At 43.5% G+C, this 18,597-nt stretch overlaps 1 protein-coding gene across 2 annotated transcripts in view; it reads left to right on the top strand.

Annotated features, from left to right (window-relative positions):
- The window catches only part of EIF3M (eukaryotic translation initiation factor 3 subunit M), a 219,293-nt gene extending 201,067 nt beyond the window's left edge, over positions 1 to 18,226 (top strand). For both annotated transcript variants that reach the window (XM_069623566.1, XM_069623567.1), the window contains 3 exons: positions 14,791 to 14,934; positions 17,560 to 17,620; positions 18,012 to 18,226. In XM_069623566.1, the coding sequence (XP_069479667.1) occupies positions 14,791 to 14,934; positions 17,560 to 17,620; positions 18,012 to 18,132 (326 nt within the window). In that variant the 3' untranslated portion in view covers positions 18,133 to 18,226. The remainder of the gene's footprint in view (positions 1 to 14,790; positions 14,935 to 17,559; positions 17,621 to 18,011) is intronic.
- Positions 18,227 to 18,597: the final 371 nt, after the last annotated feature.

Raw genomic sequence — 18,597 nt, forward strand, 5'->3', positions numbered from 1 at the left:
GAGCAACACTTAAGAAGCCCAATCCTAACCTTGTGTTAGTTCAATCTATTACAAGTAGGTGTTCTTAATGAGCCAATTCTTGTGAAAGTCAGTGTAGCCAAGTCCTAAAGGGTCCTTGTTAGATAGAAATGTCATGGTGTGTGTAATTCTCCCTGCTTGGTGAGTCACACAGCACTTTTTGCTGGTCTATTGGATTTTAGTCTGACTCTCCTGAGTGAGTGGGAACCTTTTTCCTCATTCTTTTTTCTGTAACTCTGGGAACCATTTTTGGTAATATTTGATGGAGTCTGCTTTCCTCCATCTTTTTAAGGCGTATGTATTTTTCAATTGCAGCACCTTCTGTGCAGTGTTGCTGGAAGCTCCTTGAGCTTCCCTCTTTGGTTTTGTTTTATGTTCCTGTGCTAACATAATGTTACCAATAATAGGGGGATACCTTTATCCTATCTATGCTTTTCTTTTGTGAGATGAGCCCCACCCCACCTTAAAAGGAGGGCTGAGGGGACACATAGTATACATTTTCTCACATCTCCTGTAACTTTCTAGTTACAGTGGCAGGTTTATCCGAATGGCTGGTGGCAGTGGACTATTTTTTACTGATTTTATGAAACTTACATTGCAGGCTGTATTCGCAGCTGTGGTAAGGGACACATGGTTCACCATTCACCTAAAATGCTGCCTGTCAACTTTTTTCGCCAACTCACAATGGATTGCTTTTTCTTGAGCTTTCTTCTTCCAACCTGGGTGGTGGCAGTCCTGCTCACTCTAGTCTTCGGGCTACCATCGAGAAGCCTGCCCAAAGGTGCCAGTTTGTCTGGGAGGATAGGAAGCTGGGAGCACACCAAAACTCCTCAGGCCTTTGTCCTCCAGTGTGTCTGCTTGGATGCAGTTCTGGCTAGGTGCCTGGCTGTCCCCTTGGGACAGCCTCGACCCACTGTTTGAGTGTAGCATGCATGCTGATTGGCTGGGTTGATGTATATAAGGCGAGGATCTTGATGCAAAAGCCAGAGTCAACCACTATAGGATCCATTCTGAAAGGCGATGCCTGCTGCCACCTCCAGCGACCGCCAAAGCCAACAGAGTGACTACTGTAGCTCCCACCCTTTCTTCTGTGTGACGATCCAGACAAGACTCCCCCCCCCCCCCCCCCTCAATCCCCCCCCTTCTTTGGACAGGTAGGCCTAACCAGTCTCAAGGCCAGCTACAGTTTAAGCCATCCCACTACGAGCTGTGACCTTGCAGGCCTGCAATCTCTCAATACCCTGGGACCTCAGACACTGCTGCGGTGCATCGTGTCATAAAAAGCGGTTATGGCTGCAAACTTGTGGGCATCTGTCTGGGCCCACAGAGACTCATTCACAACCGTAGGAGTCCACTCAGCCGAGTCGTGGACCGTGAAAAGGAAGAAAGTCTGCCGGGCAACAACTGTCGAAACTACAAAGTCTGTGTCGAGCCTTCACAAGGCCGCAAAGATAGTCTGCTGGACATCCCTGTGACCGAGTCTGACCGCCTGTTCCCACCAAAGGTTAATTCTTCAGCCACCAAGGCCAGAAACCAGAACCAGAGCGGCTGTCTCCTCACCTTGGAGACCAGACAGTGACATTGCTATTCTTCACTGAAAAAGGTACTGTCTCACTCGTGGGTACTTACCTGGACAGTTGTGTTGCTGTTCGCACCTCCTGGGCTTGTGGTGGTTGACCCAACCGTGTTCTCCCGTGCCTAAGGACATTTGCCCCAGAGGCAGTAATCCTTAGGTGGCCTACCTAGCCCCCTTGAATCCATTTCCATTACTTGCTACGAAAAAACATCTTCTGGAAATGGAATAGAAAAGGCATTTATAGAGCGCAAATCCAAAGATCCAAGCAAAAAGATGCATCTGGGCGCAGATGTACAGTCAGCAGTAGTGAAAGAGATGAAAAGGCTGAGTTTTAAGCTTCTTCCTAAATACCTCCAGTGATTCCACTGTCCTTAATTCAAATGGAAGGTTATTCCAAAGCTGTGGAGCCTTGCATGAGAAACCTATGTTCCCATAGCGAACTGATTTAGCGGATGGAACCACGAGTAGGCATCCCTCCGAGGACCTCAGCGGTCGACCTGGTTGATAGGAAACCATTTTAGCTGAAAGGTAGGCTGGCGCCAAACCATTAATGCATTTAAAAACAAGACACAGGGTTTTAAACAAAATACACTGCAATACAGGGAGCCAATGAATAATCCTGTGAAGTTGTGAAATGGATGCCCTCCTTGGCAGTGAAAAGATAAGTCTCACTGCTGAGTTTTGAGCACCCTGCAATCGCTGAACCTGGTTTTTTGGAATAGCCAGGAGAAGGAAGTTGCAGTAGTCCAGTTTTGAATTAACAAGGGCACCGACCACTGAGCACCGATCTTTGTCCAGAATAAGAGACATGAGAGGTTTCAACAGTTTGAGTTGATAGTAAACTGTTTTAATAATCTGATTAATCTGGCCATTGCAGTCCGTTAGCTTGCCAGATACAGCCAAGATTCTTCACTTTTTGCAAATAGTCTGTCTGCACCTTAAAAAGGGGAGGACACTGGATCGGCATGAGATTGGCTTATTTGTTTTTTAGACAAAATACGATCATCTCTGTTTAGACGGGTTCAACTGCAGTTTATTCTCCAGCATCCATGGTTTGATTGTCTCAGCACATTGTAAAACGCGGACTGTTGCAATCGCCATACCTGTTAACCGCACATTGATTAATGTATCATCTGCATATGAATGATATTGTAGAGTTCAAAAGTTGGTCAGATGTACACATTAAAAAGCAGGGGGGGGGGAAGGAGGATCCCTGAGGCACTCCCCACACCACTGCCAGAAAGTCTAAGAAATAGGCCCAATTTGACCTGTTTTGGGTCGGACGGAAAAGATTAAAACCATCCCAAAGCCCCCTCCAGATACATGAGCAACTATGGAGAGTCTGGAAACGGAGGGTCTTAAAATCGACCATGTCAAAGGCTGCTGACAGGTCCACCATAAAAAGCATGCTAATGTCACCCTCGTCAGCAGCCCTCAAGATATCGTCCCACACTGACCAGAGCTGATTCTGTCCCATGGCTGGGTCTGAACCCTGACTGGTATGTGTCCAGAATGGCATGCTTATCCACAAAGCTCTGGAACTGTGTTGTCACTATCTTCTCCAGAATGTTTGCAGGCCAGAGTAGGCCAGCAATTGGATGATGATTAGATAGGATTTTGTGGTCCAAAGATGTTTAAAAAAAAAAAAAAGAGTGCGGTAAGATGCACTTTTTTTTAGCTCAGATGGGACACTTCCTTGACTCAATAATGAGGTGTTGACTAGAGAGTGAACATATAACTTTGACAGTGTCTACCTTCCTTTCTTCTGCTGCCCATGGATCACTGGTCCCCATCAGACATTTGAGACACTCGTTCCCCAGATAGGGTTGGACTTATAAAGTTTAGGCCCACCCAAAGATATGAACCTACCAGTATTCCTGTTTAGTAAATGTTGGTTGATGAATGATTTGCTAACCTGAAGCTGCTCTTAATACTTACCTGTTTCTCATTTAAAGATCTACTTTTGAATAGAATTTTGCAACAGCAAATGTCTTGCTGTATAGATGTGTAAAACATTCCTTACCTGAATGGAAAATTGATTTTAACATTGCCTTAGTCTATATAATAAATATACATAGTGTAAGTGTTTCCTTGACTATGTGTGCTCAAAGGTGTTTGTACTCACCTGCAGCCCTTATCTCTACTACACTAAGCCTGTCTGATCGACCATATCTACCAAACCTTTTGGGTAGTTCAGGCCAAACCTAAGCTTTGGAGCCCTGTACTCCTAAAAGTGAGTCTTCTACCGACCTACCACAGGTGGACTTTTCCTAACAGCCCTCTAGTTATTGAGGGGGTAAATGGATACTCCCTGGGTTCTGTATGACTGAAGAGGACTCCTGACCCAGGTTCCACCCTCGTTGGCCCTTAAGCTACTTTAAGTTGAGGGCTTTAAATCCATGCAAGTCAATGGGGGAAGGGCCCATAATTGTATCTCCACCCCTGGCTTCAAATTGCGACACCACAAGCTAAGGACTCCGTGAGAATGATGATGCTCACTGTAGACTTTACTGTAGGTTTCTCTGTATGAAACTTGCAGTCATGGCTGAGTCACACTCTGGCAGAGACCTCTGGACAGGGAGAAGACAGCTCAAATCTTGTTCAGACCCCTCCAGAGCAGCAGGAGGTAGCCAGACCTTGGTGTGACCGAGACAGGGTTTGCAGTCACTCGGGAGCAGAGAAGTCACACTTTGGGTTCCTACAGGCCCTTCAATGTGTGAGAGACGACAGTAGCAGGTTGGTGAGGTCACAACAGAGATCTGAGGATGCCAGCAATGTTTCCACAGACGAGGCATGAAGGAGCATGTGTAAAGCTACTATCCAGTTCCAGTCAGGTGCAAGACAAATGCAAACCTGGAAAGTACCCCAACCATGAAACAGTGATGTATGCTGAGCAGGGCTTCAGACAGTTTGGTCTCACTAGTCCAGAGAAAGAAGGCCCCTTGTTCAGGTCTTTGTAGTCTAGTTGAAGGATGAGGTCCTAAATGCAGTGATTGGCTTGGCCAGTACTTGTCACAGGAGCAGACCAGAAGCGGTTACTGGTGGTCCTTCAGCTTCAGATACTTGAATCTTTAGGTTTATGATTTAATGGCTCAAGTTCCTCTTCCTTTGTCCAGAGGTTGGCCTGTGGATATCTCAGCCAACTTGTGGACAGGACCTTTATCATTTAATCAGGTGGTGGCTGTCGAAAAGCCACAACACACTAACAGAGCAATTTTCAAGAGAAGGAAGGTGGCCAACCAAGATGGCACAAAAAGCTGGTCTTGTATCACGAAGAACAGTCATTTTGAGTTCTTAGTACTCGAAAAGCCTTTGTTATTCTGTATAAAAAGTGCATGGCAGTGCACTGTGGGGGGAAAAAGATCAGCGGGTTTGCTACCACCAACCTGTTCTGTATACATCACAAAAGGATCTGTTGTGTAATTTAAAGATAAAAGGGACATGTTGATCCTGCAGCACTCCACTGAAGGTGGCTATAAAACAAAAGGAAGAAAATTGTAAGGCACATTCCCTGCCTTGGTAGTCACCGGGACTGACCAGACCCCAAACGAAATGAAAGAAGCAGGGGAGTGAGGCGAAAGGCCCCCACTCAACCCCAAAATTAGACAGGATACAGGGAGAAAGCAGATGTGCTGGAGGACTCAATTGAAATCCATGAAGGAAAGTTGCAAAACGACAAATGTTCCAAACATGCCCACCTTTGAATTTTCTTCCATATATGGCAGATTATTATTTAATGTGAAATTGCTATATTTAAAAAGTATGTTTTGCTTTTTAAAATGCATGTGCAAAATTGCCAGTCTCTTGTGAGAAATCAAATTGTACGGTTGCATGTAAAACTGCGGTCTGCTTTACAGATTTTCGATTGTTTCCTTCAGAATATAAATATGCCATCAATTTCCCAGTTATCTAAGTTATATACAAAATACGTTTGTGCGATTACATAACTTGCACAGTGGTTCAAATGATATCATTTGAATATAAAACAAATGTAGTGACTGCCTTGTACTGGTCTTGTTCGATGCGTTTACATCGCATTGTGTTGAATAGTCCTGGAAGACTCCTGCAGGTGCATCTTTTTATGATTTGCAATTTGTTTTCCTATTTAATTATGACAACTTAGCCCAACAGTAACATTATCTTGTCAACTGAATCGCCCTAACATGTCCACATTTTATATGCTATCTGCAACCTTTTTGCTTCAGAAAACTAACGGGCATCTCATTTGCATTTGTTAATTAGGGCTAATGTGCACTAATTGATTTTTTGGTGCTTGTAGATTTCCATTAAGCAGTGTTAGCTGTTGTTGCTGGTATACCTTGTTCATTTGAGTTATGATTGCATATCTTGCAGACTGTGTGCCAGATAATGAACTATTATAATTACTGGTAATTAACACAAATATTGCGTTATCCTGCTCTTGGATCAATTTACCGTGACTGTACATTTCAAACTTAAATATGTAACCAGGCAAAAGCGACCTTCGTGATTGGGTTGTTCATCAACTATTTCTTTATTTCGTTTTATAGCTTTATGTGCACCAAACTAAACCATTGAGGGGCCATAATCGGGACGAAACAGAAGATGAGCAATTCTCAAATGTAACCAAGATATATTAAAAAGTAACATGCAGAACCGAATATATTTTTTTACTTCGCCGGTTTACCTTACCTTCAACATGGCTACGGGAAGAATTGTGAACAAGAATGTATTTTCCTGTATGTTACGATTGAGATTAGTAATTGTATTCTTTTAAACACAAATGCATTTGGGTAGACATTTAATCCACCTGCAATTTTAGGCAAAAAGGCTTTAAACAGTTTATATAATATTTGTGCTGGTTACTTATGCTCTGTTGGGTGAGCTGGGTATTTGGAGAATGTGCAGAATGCCTTACGAACAGTGCATTTGTAGACTGGTTAAGAGCCTACTTCCGTATTAAGTCAAGCTGGAGGGTTTCCTCTTCTACCACTGTATTTGCCTCTCAAGGATCCCTGCTATCAATTTGCATACTTGTAATGCGTTATGTGCTTCTGATAGGAGCCTGACGTTGCACAGTGAGCGGACGGAGGCCTGCAGTAGTAGCAATTTTTTTTTCAAATGTCTACCTGGAACTGAGAAACACCAGGTGATGCATTGGTTATGAAGCCCCGCCCCCCATTAATGAAGATTGTCCAAGTCTTGATTGTGTTAGACACGGAGGCGTGCATTATGCTTAATCTCCTTTTTTATTACTGCTTCCAACAGCTTTTAAAATCTTTAATTTTTCTTATTTTTTTTTAACAGTTTGAAAGTGCCAAACAGGCATAAAAAACAAATCCATAACAAAAAAGAAACATGCTATGAAAGGGTATCCAAACTACAGCCCGCATGAGATCTAGTAGAATAATGGTAGTCCTGAGCCTCAGTCCTGCTGCCAAATGAGGACTCCCCTACTGGTACAAATCCTTGCTGCTCTAGGTCCCTTCCTCTTCTTTTTCCGAGCTGCTTCAACATGTACAACAGTCAAAGTAAACAGTCTTAGATCACTTGTTCTGTCCTCGCTATTCTGCGCTGATTTGCATCTCTCCTCTTTAATTGTCCTCTCCATATTCTCTCTGCTGACCTAATGGACAATAAATCTCGAGAGTTCTTTTGCTCCTCCCCTTCGTAGAAAGATTGATATTGTTAGGGAGGGGGATTCGCTCCTACTGATCTTAATACATAATACACTATACATTTCATCATTTAGCGAAATTCCCAGTGGGAGGGATAATGCTTGCCTCTGTGTCTTTAATAGAATCAAGACTTCCTGCGCTGAGCGCATGGGCAATCTTCATTCTATGACCAGACCGGAGGCAAGCATTATGCTTGTTCAAAGCTTTGCACTACTGCTGAGCAGGGGAGTTGCTAGGTCTGGAAAAGATCCGGGGCTAAGCTGATGTCGGAACTGTTGGGACTGGGGGCTAGCTAGTCTTTTGGCTGTAGCTCCCGAGATTCTATCCGGGGCTACAACCAAAAGATCAGGGGCTATAGCCCCCTTAGCCCCCCCCCCTAGCAACGCCCCTGCTGCTGAGTCTATGTTGGAGACTGGCTTATAATAAAAGGTTCTGAAAACCGAGTCGCTGGACCAGTCTGCTGCCTTCATGATCTCTTGCAGCGGAACTCCTGCTGCAAAAGCTCTGGAAGCCATAGCCCCTCTGGTCGAGTGAGCACTTAACACTGAGGTGTCTATTTCTGCTAGCTCCATAACTTCTTTTACCCATCTCGCTATAGGGCCAGGCGCTACTGCTTTAAATGGCTTCCTGCGCGCTATCAGTAGCAGAGTCACTTTCTGTGGCCTTATGGCTGCTTTGCTGTCTCATGGCATTTTATGCACTGAGCTATGGAGAGTTGCAGTTATCTGGAAAATATGGGTATGTAATATCTTAGAGTTGGTCTTAGTACGCTGTGAGATGTTAAATGCTACGCCCTCTAGATAAAATATTTTTCTGTCTACATCTTAAACCCTTCTACATGACACTAGGCAGAGCAGTGTGGCTAATTTTCCAGATAGTCGTTTCCCTGATAGCAGGTCGTTTCTTGGCCACTGCTCGCATAAGCGGAGATCTTGTTAACGTCCCAAAGGGATGAGTGTCTAGCTAGAGGGGGCTCGCTTACTTTAACCCCCCTGAGAAGCTTAGGTACTGCTGGGTGCTCTCCTACCGGGACTCCGTCTACTAACTCGTGCCCGGCTGAAATAGCTGACCTGTACACTCCCGCCCACCGTCCTAAAAGCTCTGCCTCTAGTGGGTATGGACGCTAGAAAATATGACATGAACTATAGTAGCTGAAATGGGAGGAATACCCCTGCCCCTGCACCATAGTTCCCAGGCTTGCCAAGCAGAATTATAGCTCTGAACTGTGGAAGGGGCCCATGATACTTTGATAAACTCTGTAGCTTCTTCTGAAAGTCCTGGCAAACACCATCTACGCCTGAAATTCTGCAGGCTAGAAGGGTCAGTTGTTCTTTCTGAGTAGGTCTTCTAGCAAATGGATTCCCTCCATATTGAAATGTCTGTAAACTAACCAGCTGTTTAGTTCCTTTAAATTGATGACTGGTCGTACCTTGCCTTTGCGGTGGACCACAAACATGTTGCTCAGGAACCCCGGTGTGTGTGTGGTTGTGCTCTCTATGGCGTGTTTGTGCACAAGTGCTTGGATCTCTGTATCTAATAACCTGGTCTCTGCTTGTGAGCTGTGCATGTGCGGTGGGGGTTTTAGCTGTACTGGGGTTTCTAAGAATTCTAGATGTAAACCCCGAGCGGTTTGCAGAACCACGCGTCTGCTGATAACTTGCGCCAATTGTGCATAAAAAGCAAGATTCTCCCTCCTTTTGGATGGTGTCTCGCTATGCACTCTCACCTGTGGCATTGTTCTGATGTCTGAAGAATCCTCTGCGGCCCCTGAATCCTCTACCTCTGTTTGGGAAGAAGGCGTCTTGCTGACGATATTCCCAGTATTCGGTTCTCTGGCCCTGGGGCCGTCTGAGTTGTATCGGCCAGTCGAGCGGCCTCTATCGACTGGCCCCTGCAAAAACCCTTCCAGGGAAGACCTTTCTTATTGATGCCTGCACCTTCTCCACGGCGGTATAGGTGCCCACAATTGTATTCATTTCCTTCACGAACGTGACTCCAAAGAGCAAACCTTGTGCTCCTTCCCTCGCTTCATAGGAGGCTAGGTCTCCGAGTTTGTCTATTTTTAACAGCATTGACCTGCGTCTCTCAGCTCAAATTGCGCTATTCGCCTTCCCTAACATGCACACGGCCCGCTGGGCCCAGCCCGCCAAAATGAACGGGTCTACTGGCTCTCCCGTGTCCTTGGATCTCTCCGCCAGGTCTATGATTTTTGCGATGGGCCCTGTCGGGTCCAGGATCTTGTCCTAGCAAGATTTCCAGGCACGATCCATACCTTTCCTGATGTCCTTACCTGCCTTCGTGACGAAGGTCAGCATTTTAGGGTCGAGTTCCGGGGTATCGGATACCTTTTCGGTAAGTTCGGGCCTAGGGCACTCTGCTCTGAGGCGGAACCTGGTCTCCTTTTCTAGAGGTTTCTGTATTTTCTGCAACATGTACAGAGCCACTCTTGGTGATGGGGTCCACTCCGTGGACCTATGGTGCCTAATAGTATCTACAAAAACAATGATTGTGGCTCTTCCACACCACTTATTGCGCCACAAGAAAATCAAGGAATCCAAATAGATTTTTACAATGATCAATGGTTCTTTTATTCTTGGCTCTATGTGAAATGTGTTTCGGCAACTGCCTGTGCCTTTCTCAAATCAGGGCAAATCTATTCAATGTTGTTATAGCCAAAAAGATGTGGTAAAACATTATTGTTCAAGTACAGAAATAAATCATTATCAATAAAAACACAAAGATACAAATAAAATTCAGAATTAAGAGATAATGTTATATCCACATGTCCATCAACAAGAACATAAATACCCGTTGGATTTGGAAAAATAATAAATGTAAATAAAAAGCAAAAAGGACCGAGATTCAGGAGGGGTAACATGGAGGTTCATAGGGATTAGAGAAACAAATAAGGCAAAGGCGGGATATTGCTCATACTGTTACATTGTTACTTCACAGTGAATAGTATTGAGGTTACAATTTGTATTACTCTCGCGATAGTCATGGGTATAATTCAGATTCAAAATATTTTACATAGCTCAAAGGTCTTGGACAGTCTCTTCTGCAAATGGATTCAATTAGAAAAAATAATAGCTTGTTGGTTTATCCAAAGCAATCCATATGTTTCTGAATGATGTAATATTTCGGTAAGTAACCAGGCAAATTGTACTTCTTACCCTCAGTTTGTGTCCATAAATAATCTGCTGTGCTCGCCGAATTTGAAAAGTCATGGGTTGAATCCCTCCTACATGAAGTAAGAAAGAAGAAAAGAAAGAAGGTAACTGCCTTGTGTTCTTCTCTAGTTTAACTAGTGTACAATGAACAGCAGGAGTGACAAATTGTCAAAGATTATACTGATTCTCCAGTCTATCTGGTGTACGAGAAACAGTACGGACAACAAACTGTCCGAAACTGATATAAAGCGTGACTAAATTTGTAAATAGTCTATGTATGAAGGTGCAAAGGCATCTCACGTTGAGTTTCCAACGGATTGCGGGAGTATGCGCACCGCAAAATCCTTGCCCGAGCTATTAAACAGTTCCGGGACCCGTACATTCACTTATACAAAAGGTTGTGTAAAGTGATAGAGACCTAAGTTATAGGTTTACAAAAGCTAAATAACTCTTGGTTTCGATTATACCCATGCATTCACAAAGGGTCGTGTAATTCTAAATGGAATCTTGGTTTCAGAAAGACCCATATATTCAGTCGTGACTGGCGTTCTGTTTAGTGCCGCAATGCATGCTTGCACACGGACAATCATGCAATTGGTGGGCTCCTGCGGTGGGATGGCTGCGACCCCAGGGCTTACCTTTAAAATTAGGTTCTTGTGTGTCTCGCGTCGTTGATTGAAAGGCATTCGTCCATAGTGGTTCCAGGTGTGGGAGGGAGTCGCCACATGATCATGAGTACACCTTAGGGGCTGAGGCACTCTTGGTTTATATTCCCTGTGAGCTAGCGGTAGAACTTCCATTTCCCTTTCCTCCCGAACCCGTTCCCATCGGGAATCGGCAAAACGGGCAAGCAGAAGGCACTAAGATTAGGGGCATGGAATTTGAGCACTATGGTCTGCAATAACAGAACATTTCAGAGGAAATATCCCTCTCTCTTCAGCATGTCTGGCAGCCATCTACCCTCAAGATCGATTAAGAGGTGGAAAGTATTTTCGGTATGGTGCTCCCTGAGTACTACCAATCCCCTACAGGCCTCCACTCTCCAAATACTGCAGTTTCTTCAAGGTGGTCATATTTTGTCTGCAGTGTCCACACTAAAGAACCAGTGGGCTGCTAGCCTGGTATTAAAGTGAACCATTGTGTGGGGGAGGGTCGGAAGCATCTGAACTGGTCACAAGGTTCCTGGAATTTCCATCGCTCCAGACCGCCTCCTAGGTCCCGCCTTTCACCTTGGTTCTCTAGGCTCTGCAGGCATCGCCCTTCAAACTCATTGAACTGTCATTCTCGTTTTTCTCTGACAATCCTGTTTAGTTTGTGCTATTAATTGCCACCTATAAGCCGAAATTATTGCATTAGAGTATAGATAGGCGGGAGATCTGTGAGGAGGGACACAACTTGTGGGTGGTGGTTGGTTATTTACCCCCCATTAAATGCCCATGGCCATGCTAATGCCTATTGCCTTTCCCACCGGCTACCCGTGCTTCCCTACCCAAAACACATTCTCCTGTGATTGCTTTGACGTAGCTCTATTACGCAGCAGCATCAAACATTGACATCCCAGTGTTATTTCTATTCATTCTGCTGAGAGTTATTAGCTTAATTGCAGCTGTAACTGTGCTACGGGTGTAATAAAAATATCTTAACCAAGTGAGCCACTTGATTCATATCTGGTCCTTACACTGAAGTTCTGTTAAAAACGAGCATTAACAAAGCAAACAGTGTGTCTTGTCAATAGCAGGTATAAGATGGGCATTTGCCAGTCAATGCTTTCATATGCTCAGGTAATCGCACCAATTTCCAGCCATTGTAATCTTATAACCGTATAGTAGTACCCTTATGGTACGGCCAGGCAAATATTTACACAAAAAGCCAAAACTGTTGGCTTTGGCATTGCTTGTTTTGGTGGTGAAAACATTGGCACGCCACATGTGCGAATTGGAAGCACTACTGTGCAGAGTCTCCCAGCTAACAATCAAACTGGAAGCAACTGTTCTGATGCCTGATCCAGAGTTTAAAGGAATGGTTCGGTCAGAAATATTATTGGCCAAAAAGATGGGCAATAATAAAAAAAATCTAAAAAATATTTTTTTAAGTCCCTATGTAAAGTAGTGAGCCCCGGAGACCCAAAGTGAAAGTCAAGGCAGGCAGAAATACAACGCGCTTGTGTTTCCATGCCGCAGTGTTTCTGCCTGCAGCGGCTTTCACTTTGGGGCTCGCGAGCCCCAAAGTGAAAGCCGCTGCAGGCAGAAACACAATGCGGATGTTTTGAAATGCGGCAGTGCTTCTCACTGCGGCAGCTTTTGCCTGGAGTCTCCTGGGCTCCCCCAACCCCGAGGGAGTCCAGGAGACTCCAAGCGAAAGCTGCCGCAGTGAGAAATTAAATGTTTTTGTATTTGTAAATGGCGCAGTATTTACAAATCCAAAAACGTTGTTATTCTGAATGCGGCAGCTTTCGCTTGGAGTCTCCTGGACTTCCTCGGGGTTGGGGGAGCCCAGGAGACTCCACGCGAAAGCTGCCGCTGTCAGAATAACAACCTTGTTGTATTTATGATTTCTGTGGTTTTCCAACCACAGCAATCACAAATACAAAAACGTTCTATTTTTAATTGCAGCGCCTCGGCTTTTTGCCTTCATTTTACATTTTCTGTGCTTCCCTGGGCTTGGGGAGCACATAAAACGTAAAATGAAAGTGAAGGCAGCCTCCTCAGCTCTGCTCTGGCTGCAGTAAGCAAAAGCTCCCAGTAGGGGGCTTTTGCTGCTTGTTTAGTGCCACAAAGGCAGAGCTGAGGAGGCTGCCTGAAATCACAAAATGGATGCTCCCATGTAAACACTTTGAGCCTCCTTTTCTCAAAGTGTTGACATAGGAACCTCCATTCAAAATATGTCTGAGCTATGTTTTAGACTATTGCCAACCATTTTATCAATTAATATTTCTGACCGAACCATTCCTTTAAGCCCAAGATTTGTTTTTAGCTTTCTATATATTTCAGGAGGTTGTTATTCCTTCTGAGCACCCAGGGCAGGGGAGCTAACCAATCGGGTTGCTTGGATCACGGGCTGAATCCTGCAATCTCAGCCCACTTTACAAGCAGCCTGATGGCTGCTTCCCCCACCCCACAATTTGCCCCCTCCCTTCCCCTTGGGTTTTAGATCTTGTCCCACTCTCAGCCCCTCTTATCTGATTCCTTCAGCAGTGCCAAGCCACCGATTCGTGTCCTCACTAGCCGCCAGGGAAATTGAACGTCCCGTTCATTTAAACAAAACCTCTACTGCTAATAGCAATAAGCACCCGTTCTGGGGCCTTCGGGGGTCCAAGGTTAAGGCCCTCGCAGGCCCAGAATGAGTTACTGTAGTCTCTTCTCTGGGGACTGACCTAAGGGCATCTGTGCCATCTACTCTTAGTTCGGCAAATGCTACAGCTATATCTATTATTATTATTGGCGTATATCTCGAACGCATTGAAGTAATTAGAAAATCATTTGGCCTGCTTGTCAGATATGTGGCTTCGGGGCCACGGAGGAAAGCAACCTTTACTTTGCTTAGATGGTGGATCAAGGACACCATCAAGTTGGCTTGTTAAGCGAACTTCCAAGGCCAGTACAGGGGAGTTCAACAGGGCCATGGTGGTGTCATGGGCGGAGTTAGGGCTGCTCTTCCACATATATGTATGGCTAGTATTTTTGGGCTGTTCCTCGTACCTATATCCCCCAGGGATCGACTCTAGTGTAAGATGGCAGTGCATTTGGTAGGCAGGGACTTCCTATAAAGTTTTCTGGTACAACCAATGCGTTTGCTGCAGCCATTTCTGGGTGGGTGGCGTCTGAGCTAGTGTGTGCAGTCTGAGACACTTAAGTGCTTTGGTATACCTTGATTAGTAATGGCCGGGACTTGGAAGAAGACGGTGGGAGTAATGCCCTGATTACATACAGTAATCTTCATTACTCATGTTTAGTCATGACGGTCCTCCAAGCTAAAGGGGCTGCTACGCAATGAAATTCGTATCATACAGGAAGTATGGTGGCGTGACTATACTCTAGTACTTGGTGAGGGGAGGAAGGAGGAGCCTCGCTTCTCACCCCATGTGAGCATTTAGGAAGTGGGAAATGTTCTGTGTCAGTAGCAGACGCCCAAGTGGAAGAGTAGGACTAGGCGTAATTAAATTTGCGTATGTAATTGCCATCTCCATTTAAAGTGGGTCTGCATTTCAAATTAACACATTTCTGCAATGTTTTTTTCGGCGGAAACGCTACTATTATAGTTTAGATTCCCTAGGGTGTAATTAATTTACCACAAGACGTTCACCTCTATTCTTAATTTGGCTTAAACGGACGTTTTAGCACAATTAAGTGTTCAATTGTTTATTTTGTAGGACTTTCACATGAACAGAACATGGCAAAAATGAGACTTCTTACGTTTATGGGAATGGCTGTGGAAACGAAAGAGATTTATTTCGATACTATACAACAAGAACTGCAAATTGGAGCTGATGATGTTGAAGCGTTCGTTATTGATGGTAAGTGATTTGATGGGATGGTAGTTATTTCTATATTCCTTGATTCATATGTTGGTCTCAGTGGTACAAAACTTTTGCTGTTTTTTTAATTGATTGAACAGATGCCAATTAACGCACATGAAAACGCGCCTATTACTATTTGAATAACTGGTAATATGCATGTAAAAAAAATACATACATGTTAACTACCTCTAATTTGAACAAATTAAATGTGTTTTCCATAATACAAGGAGATGTAAGAAATGTTTGTAGCTAAGGTATTACCGGTCATCCATCTGGACCTTAAATGTAATCTGAAGCATCCAAGCCAGATATTTTGGCGCAGTACTTTCGGCACCGGCTGTTTCGGCACCGCGCCTTGGACGCAGGTCGCTTGTAGGCATGCCCTGATTATCTTAACTCTCTCAGCTAAGGTTCTGCATATTCTCCAAGGTCCACTGGCCAAGTCCATGGCTACTGCCCATGGTTCGCCACGTTTTTTTTAAAAAGAGCAACCCACCGGTTACAGTCATGGCCCAAATCTCCCTGCCTAGCAACTAAACAGATCCCACCCATGCCGAAGCACCCATTAGGCTAAACACCATAACAAGTTGGCTGAGCCTACAGCTGCTGTCCATATTACCTCCATTAGTGAAATTATCAGATCCCACCGGCCATGGGCGCTGTCCCTGTTGCACCAACAGTACTAAAAATGCATGGGCCACTGACCATTTGCCCATGCCCCATTCCCCCATATCTTTTATTTTGGCAGTAGTTTCCCCAGGGAAATTACCATGATAACATGCCACAGTGATATGGATTCAGCCTCCTAATACCATGGTAATAATTCCTGGGGTAATGCACTGTTTGGGGATTATCGCAGTGATGGGAAACAGTTGACAATTTAAATGTCCCCCGCCCCCATCCCAACTGCTAGTTTGCACCCCTCGTCCATTTTAGGTCCCCCTCCCATCTGCCAGACTACGTAAATGCTCCCTGACCCTTTCCTATTATCCCCTTTTATTCGCATGTTCCCATGACACATTATTCCGAGTGCATCTCGTTATGTTTCCATGGGCATCCCTGGGGGATTCCCACTGTAAAACGAAAACATTCTGCCACAAAATGAAGCCCACCTCAAACTCTCCCAACTATTCATGTGGCCGCCTTTCCCTCACCCCACTTCTACACTAATGAGAACTTCCCTTGTCTACCCGCCAAATCCGGTTTTGTGCAATTTTCCTTTTGGCTTTCCATGGTATTCCTGTGGTAATCACTTGCATTGAGCCAAAAAAGTCTTCATTTCTGAAAAGCCGCACTGTCGTTATGAACCATGGGAGATGTGTTTTTGACCGGGGCCCTCGTTTCTCCTTCAGATAAAAAAAAAATACTGGATAGAATATCTGTTACTCTTTGTGCCCAACTTTGCTCTGCAGGGTTTCAAAGGAAGCACATTTTTCTCTATGGGAAAATGAATGGGAATCGGTCAAACGTTTTTATTTTGTTTTCTTGGTAACCTTTGAACCAGTAAACAAATTTCACCCCCAAAGTGTCCAGTTTGGAGGGGCGTGTGCCAGACAATGGTTTTTCAATGATGTTATAGCCAAAAAGATGTGGTAAAACATTATTGTTCAAGTACAGAAATAAATCATTACCAATAAAAACACAAAGATACAAATAAAATTCAGAATTAAGAGATCATGTTATCACCACATGTCCATCAACAAGAACATAAAATACCCGTGGGATTTGGAAAAATAATAAATGTAAATAAAAAGCAAAAAGGACCGAGATTTAGAAGGGGTAACATGGAGGTTCATAGGGATTAGAGAAACAAATAAGGCAAAGGCGGGATAAGAACACAAAATTGTTCACAAGAGAATTTTGGGAAAAGTCGATGCAAAATGGGTTTATCTGAAATATCCATCGGCAGCCGCTGCCCTCCAAGGGTGTTAATGCTTACAAATAATAGTGTAGCAATCCTGCAGTTTCTTTATATGTAATTTATTAACTTTGGCAACACTGGTATTACTTGTTATGCCAATAAAATTAACTTTAATTGAATACTATAGCTGGATGTTGAAAATGCCTCTCTGACCACTCTGGGCAATAACGTACCCAAAGATGTCTCAAGAATGTACATGAGTGTATGATTTAGCTTTGGCTTCTGGTTGATTTTGAAAGTGTCATTTTAACAAATTGTACAATTGGCTCATTTGTTTGTTCTTTGATGTAGTTAAGATGCATATCCGGATTCAGTAGACTAATTTTGTGGTTACTGGCACAATCCTAATCAATATTTGGAAGCAAAATAATCTGATTTGAGGCTTGACATGCACAGAATTGAGCCGATCAAACAGTAGACCATGGAATGAATACACATTTCAGGTTTTATTTGCCTTTTCGTTATTTCTTTATAAGGGATATTTATAGGGGATGTTTGTAGACGAAAGCAGTCTGTAGAATGCTAAACGATATTAATTGGCAAACAATGTTATTTAGTTGAGACTTTTTTGTGGCATGACACAGCCCAAATGTCATTCATTAACATATATTAATTTGAGGTTTGACCTCTTCAGGGTCTAGTAGTAATCTGCCTGAAATATTTGTCTAAAGTGGCTCAAACATGCACATTGATTTTTGCAGCTGTGAAAACAAAGATGGTCTACTGCAAAATCGACCAGACGCAAAGAAAAGTAGTTATCAGGTAATTCCATGCCCCGTTTTATAATTCAATTGTGTACTCGAATTATTTGACCATATTTTAACTAAGGGCAATGTTATTAGTCGTTTCACAGGCCTGTAGTTAAATAGTTGCTATTTATCATCATTTTATTAAAGCTCAGACTCTGTAATTAGCTTATTTAATGAAAGCATCCTATTTTCCAGCACATTTCATTTAATAGTTCGGGCATTGGGTAGAATACTAATTACTTCAGTCTGTTTTTAACATTCTTTGAAGGCTACGGCACCTTTTCTTCAAAACCAATTCAGAATTACATCCTGATATTATGGAGTTCACACTAGGTTTATAATTGAATAAGTAAATACTTCATTGTCTGGCTGGAACTAAAAAATGCTTTTTTCTCCTCTTGCAGCCATAGTACACACCGAACATTTGGAAAGCAGCAGTGGCAACAGCTTTATGACACACTAAATGCCTGGAAACAGAATTTAAACAAAGTGAAAACAAGCCTTTACAGTATTTCAGAAGCTTGAATCGTTTATTTCTATTTTTATTGAGCTTTCAAATAGAAACTACAATAAAAAAAACTGCCAGCAATACTCTGAAATAAAAGGCTACAGAAAGAAATCTTGCGCTGGTGGTCATCATTTGCAAACATATTTTGCTTTGTCATAGTGCATTTCTTAAGCAGAACGTCAAACTCTGAAATCTTACCCTTACAGCTTCATTATGAAAAACTGAAAAACTACAGCCCACTTAAAATTGATTCCATGCTGCTTTTCTGTTGAGCAGCAGATAGCTGGGAGCACGTCTAATATGCAAACAGTGGCTTTGAAAAGGCTCTCAGTAGTAACAAACAGCTAAAATATAAATCCGAATAATACTGATAGGCCGAGCATAAGAGTTATGGCCCTGGTAAATCAACATGAGGGTGTAGCTGGAGCTCTCGAAGCAGTTAGGGTCTTAAACTCGTTGTGCTGAATGACCTTTGGTCCCGA

The sequence above is a fragment of the Ambystoma mexicanum genome, chromosome 11, assembly GCF_040938575.1.
Source record: "Ambystoma mexicanum isolate Mex_15411 chromosome 11, UKY_AmexF1_1, whole genome shotgun sequence".
In the NCBI taxonomy this organism is placed as follows: domain Eukaryota; kingdom Metazoa; phylum Chordata; class Amphibia; order Caudata; family Ambystomatidae; genus Ambystoma; species Ambystoma mexicanum.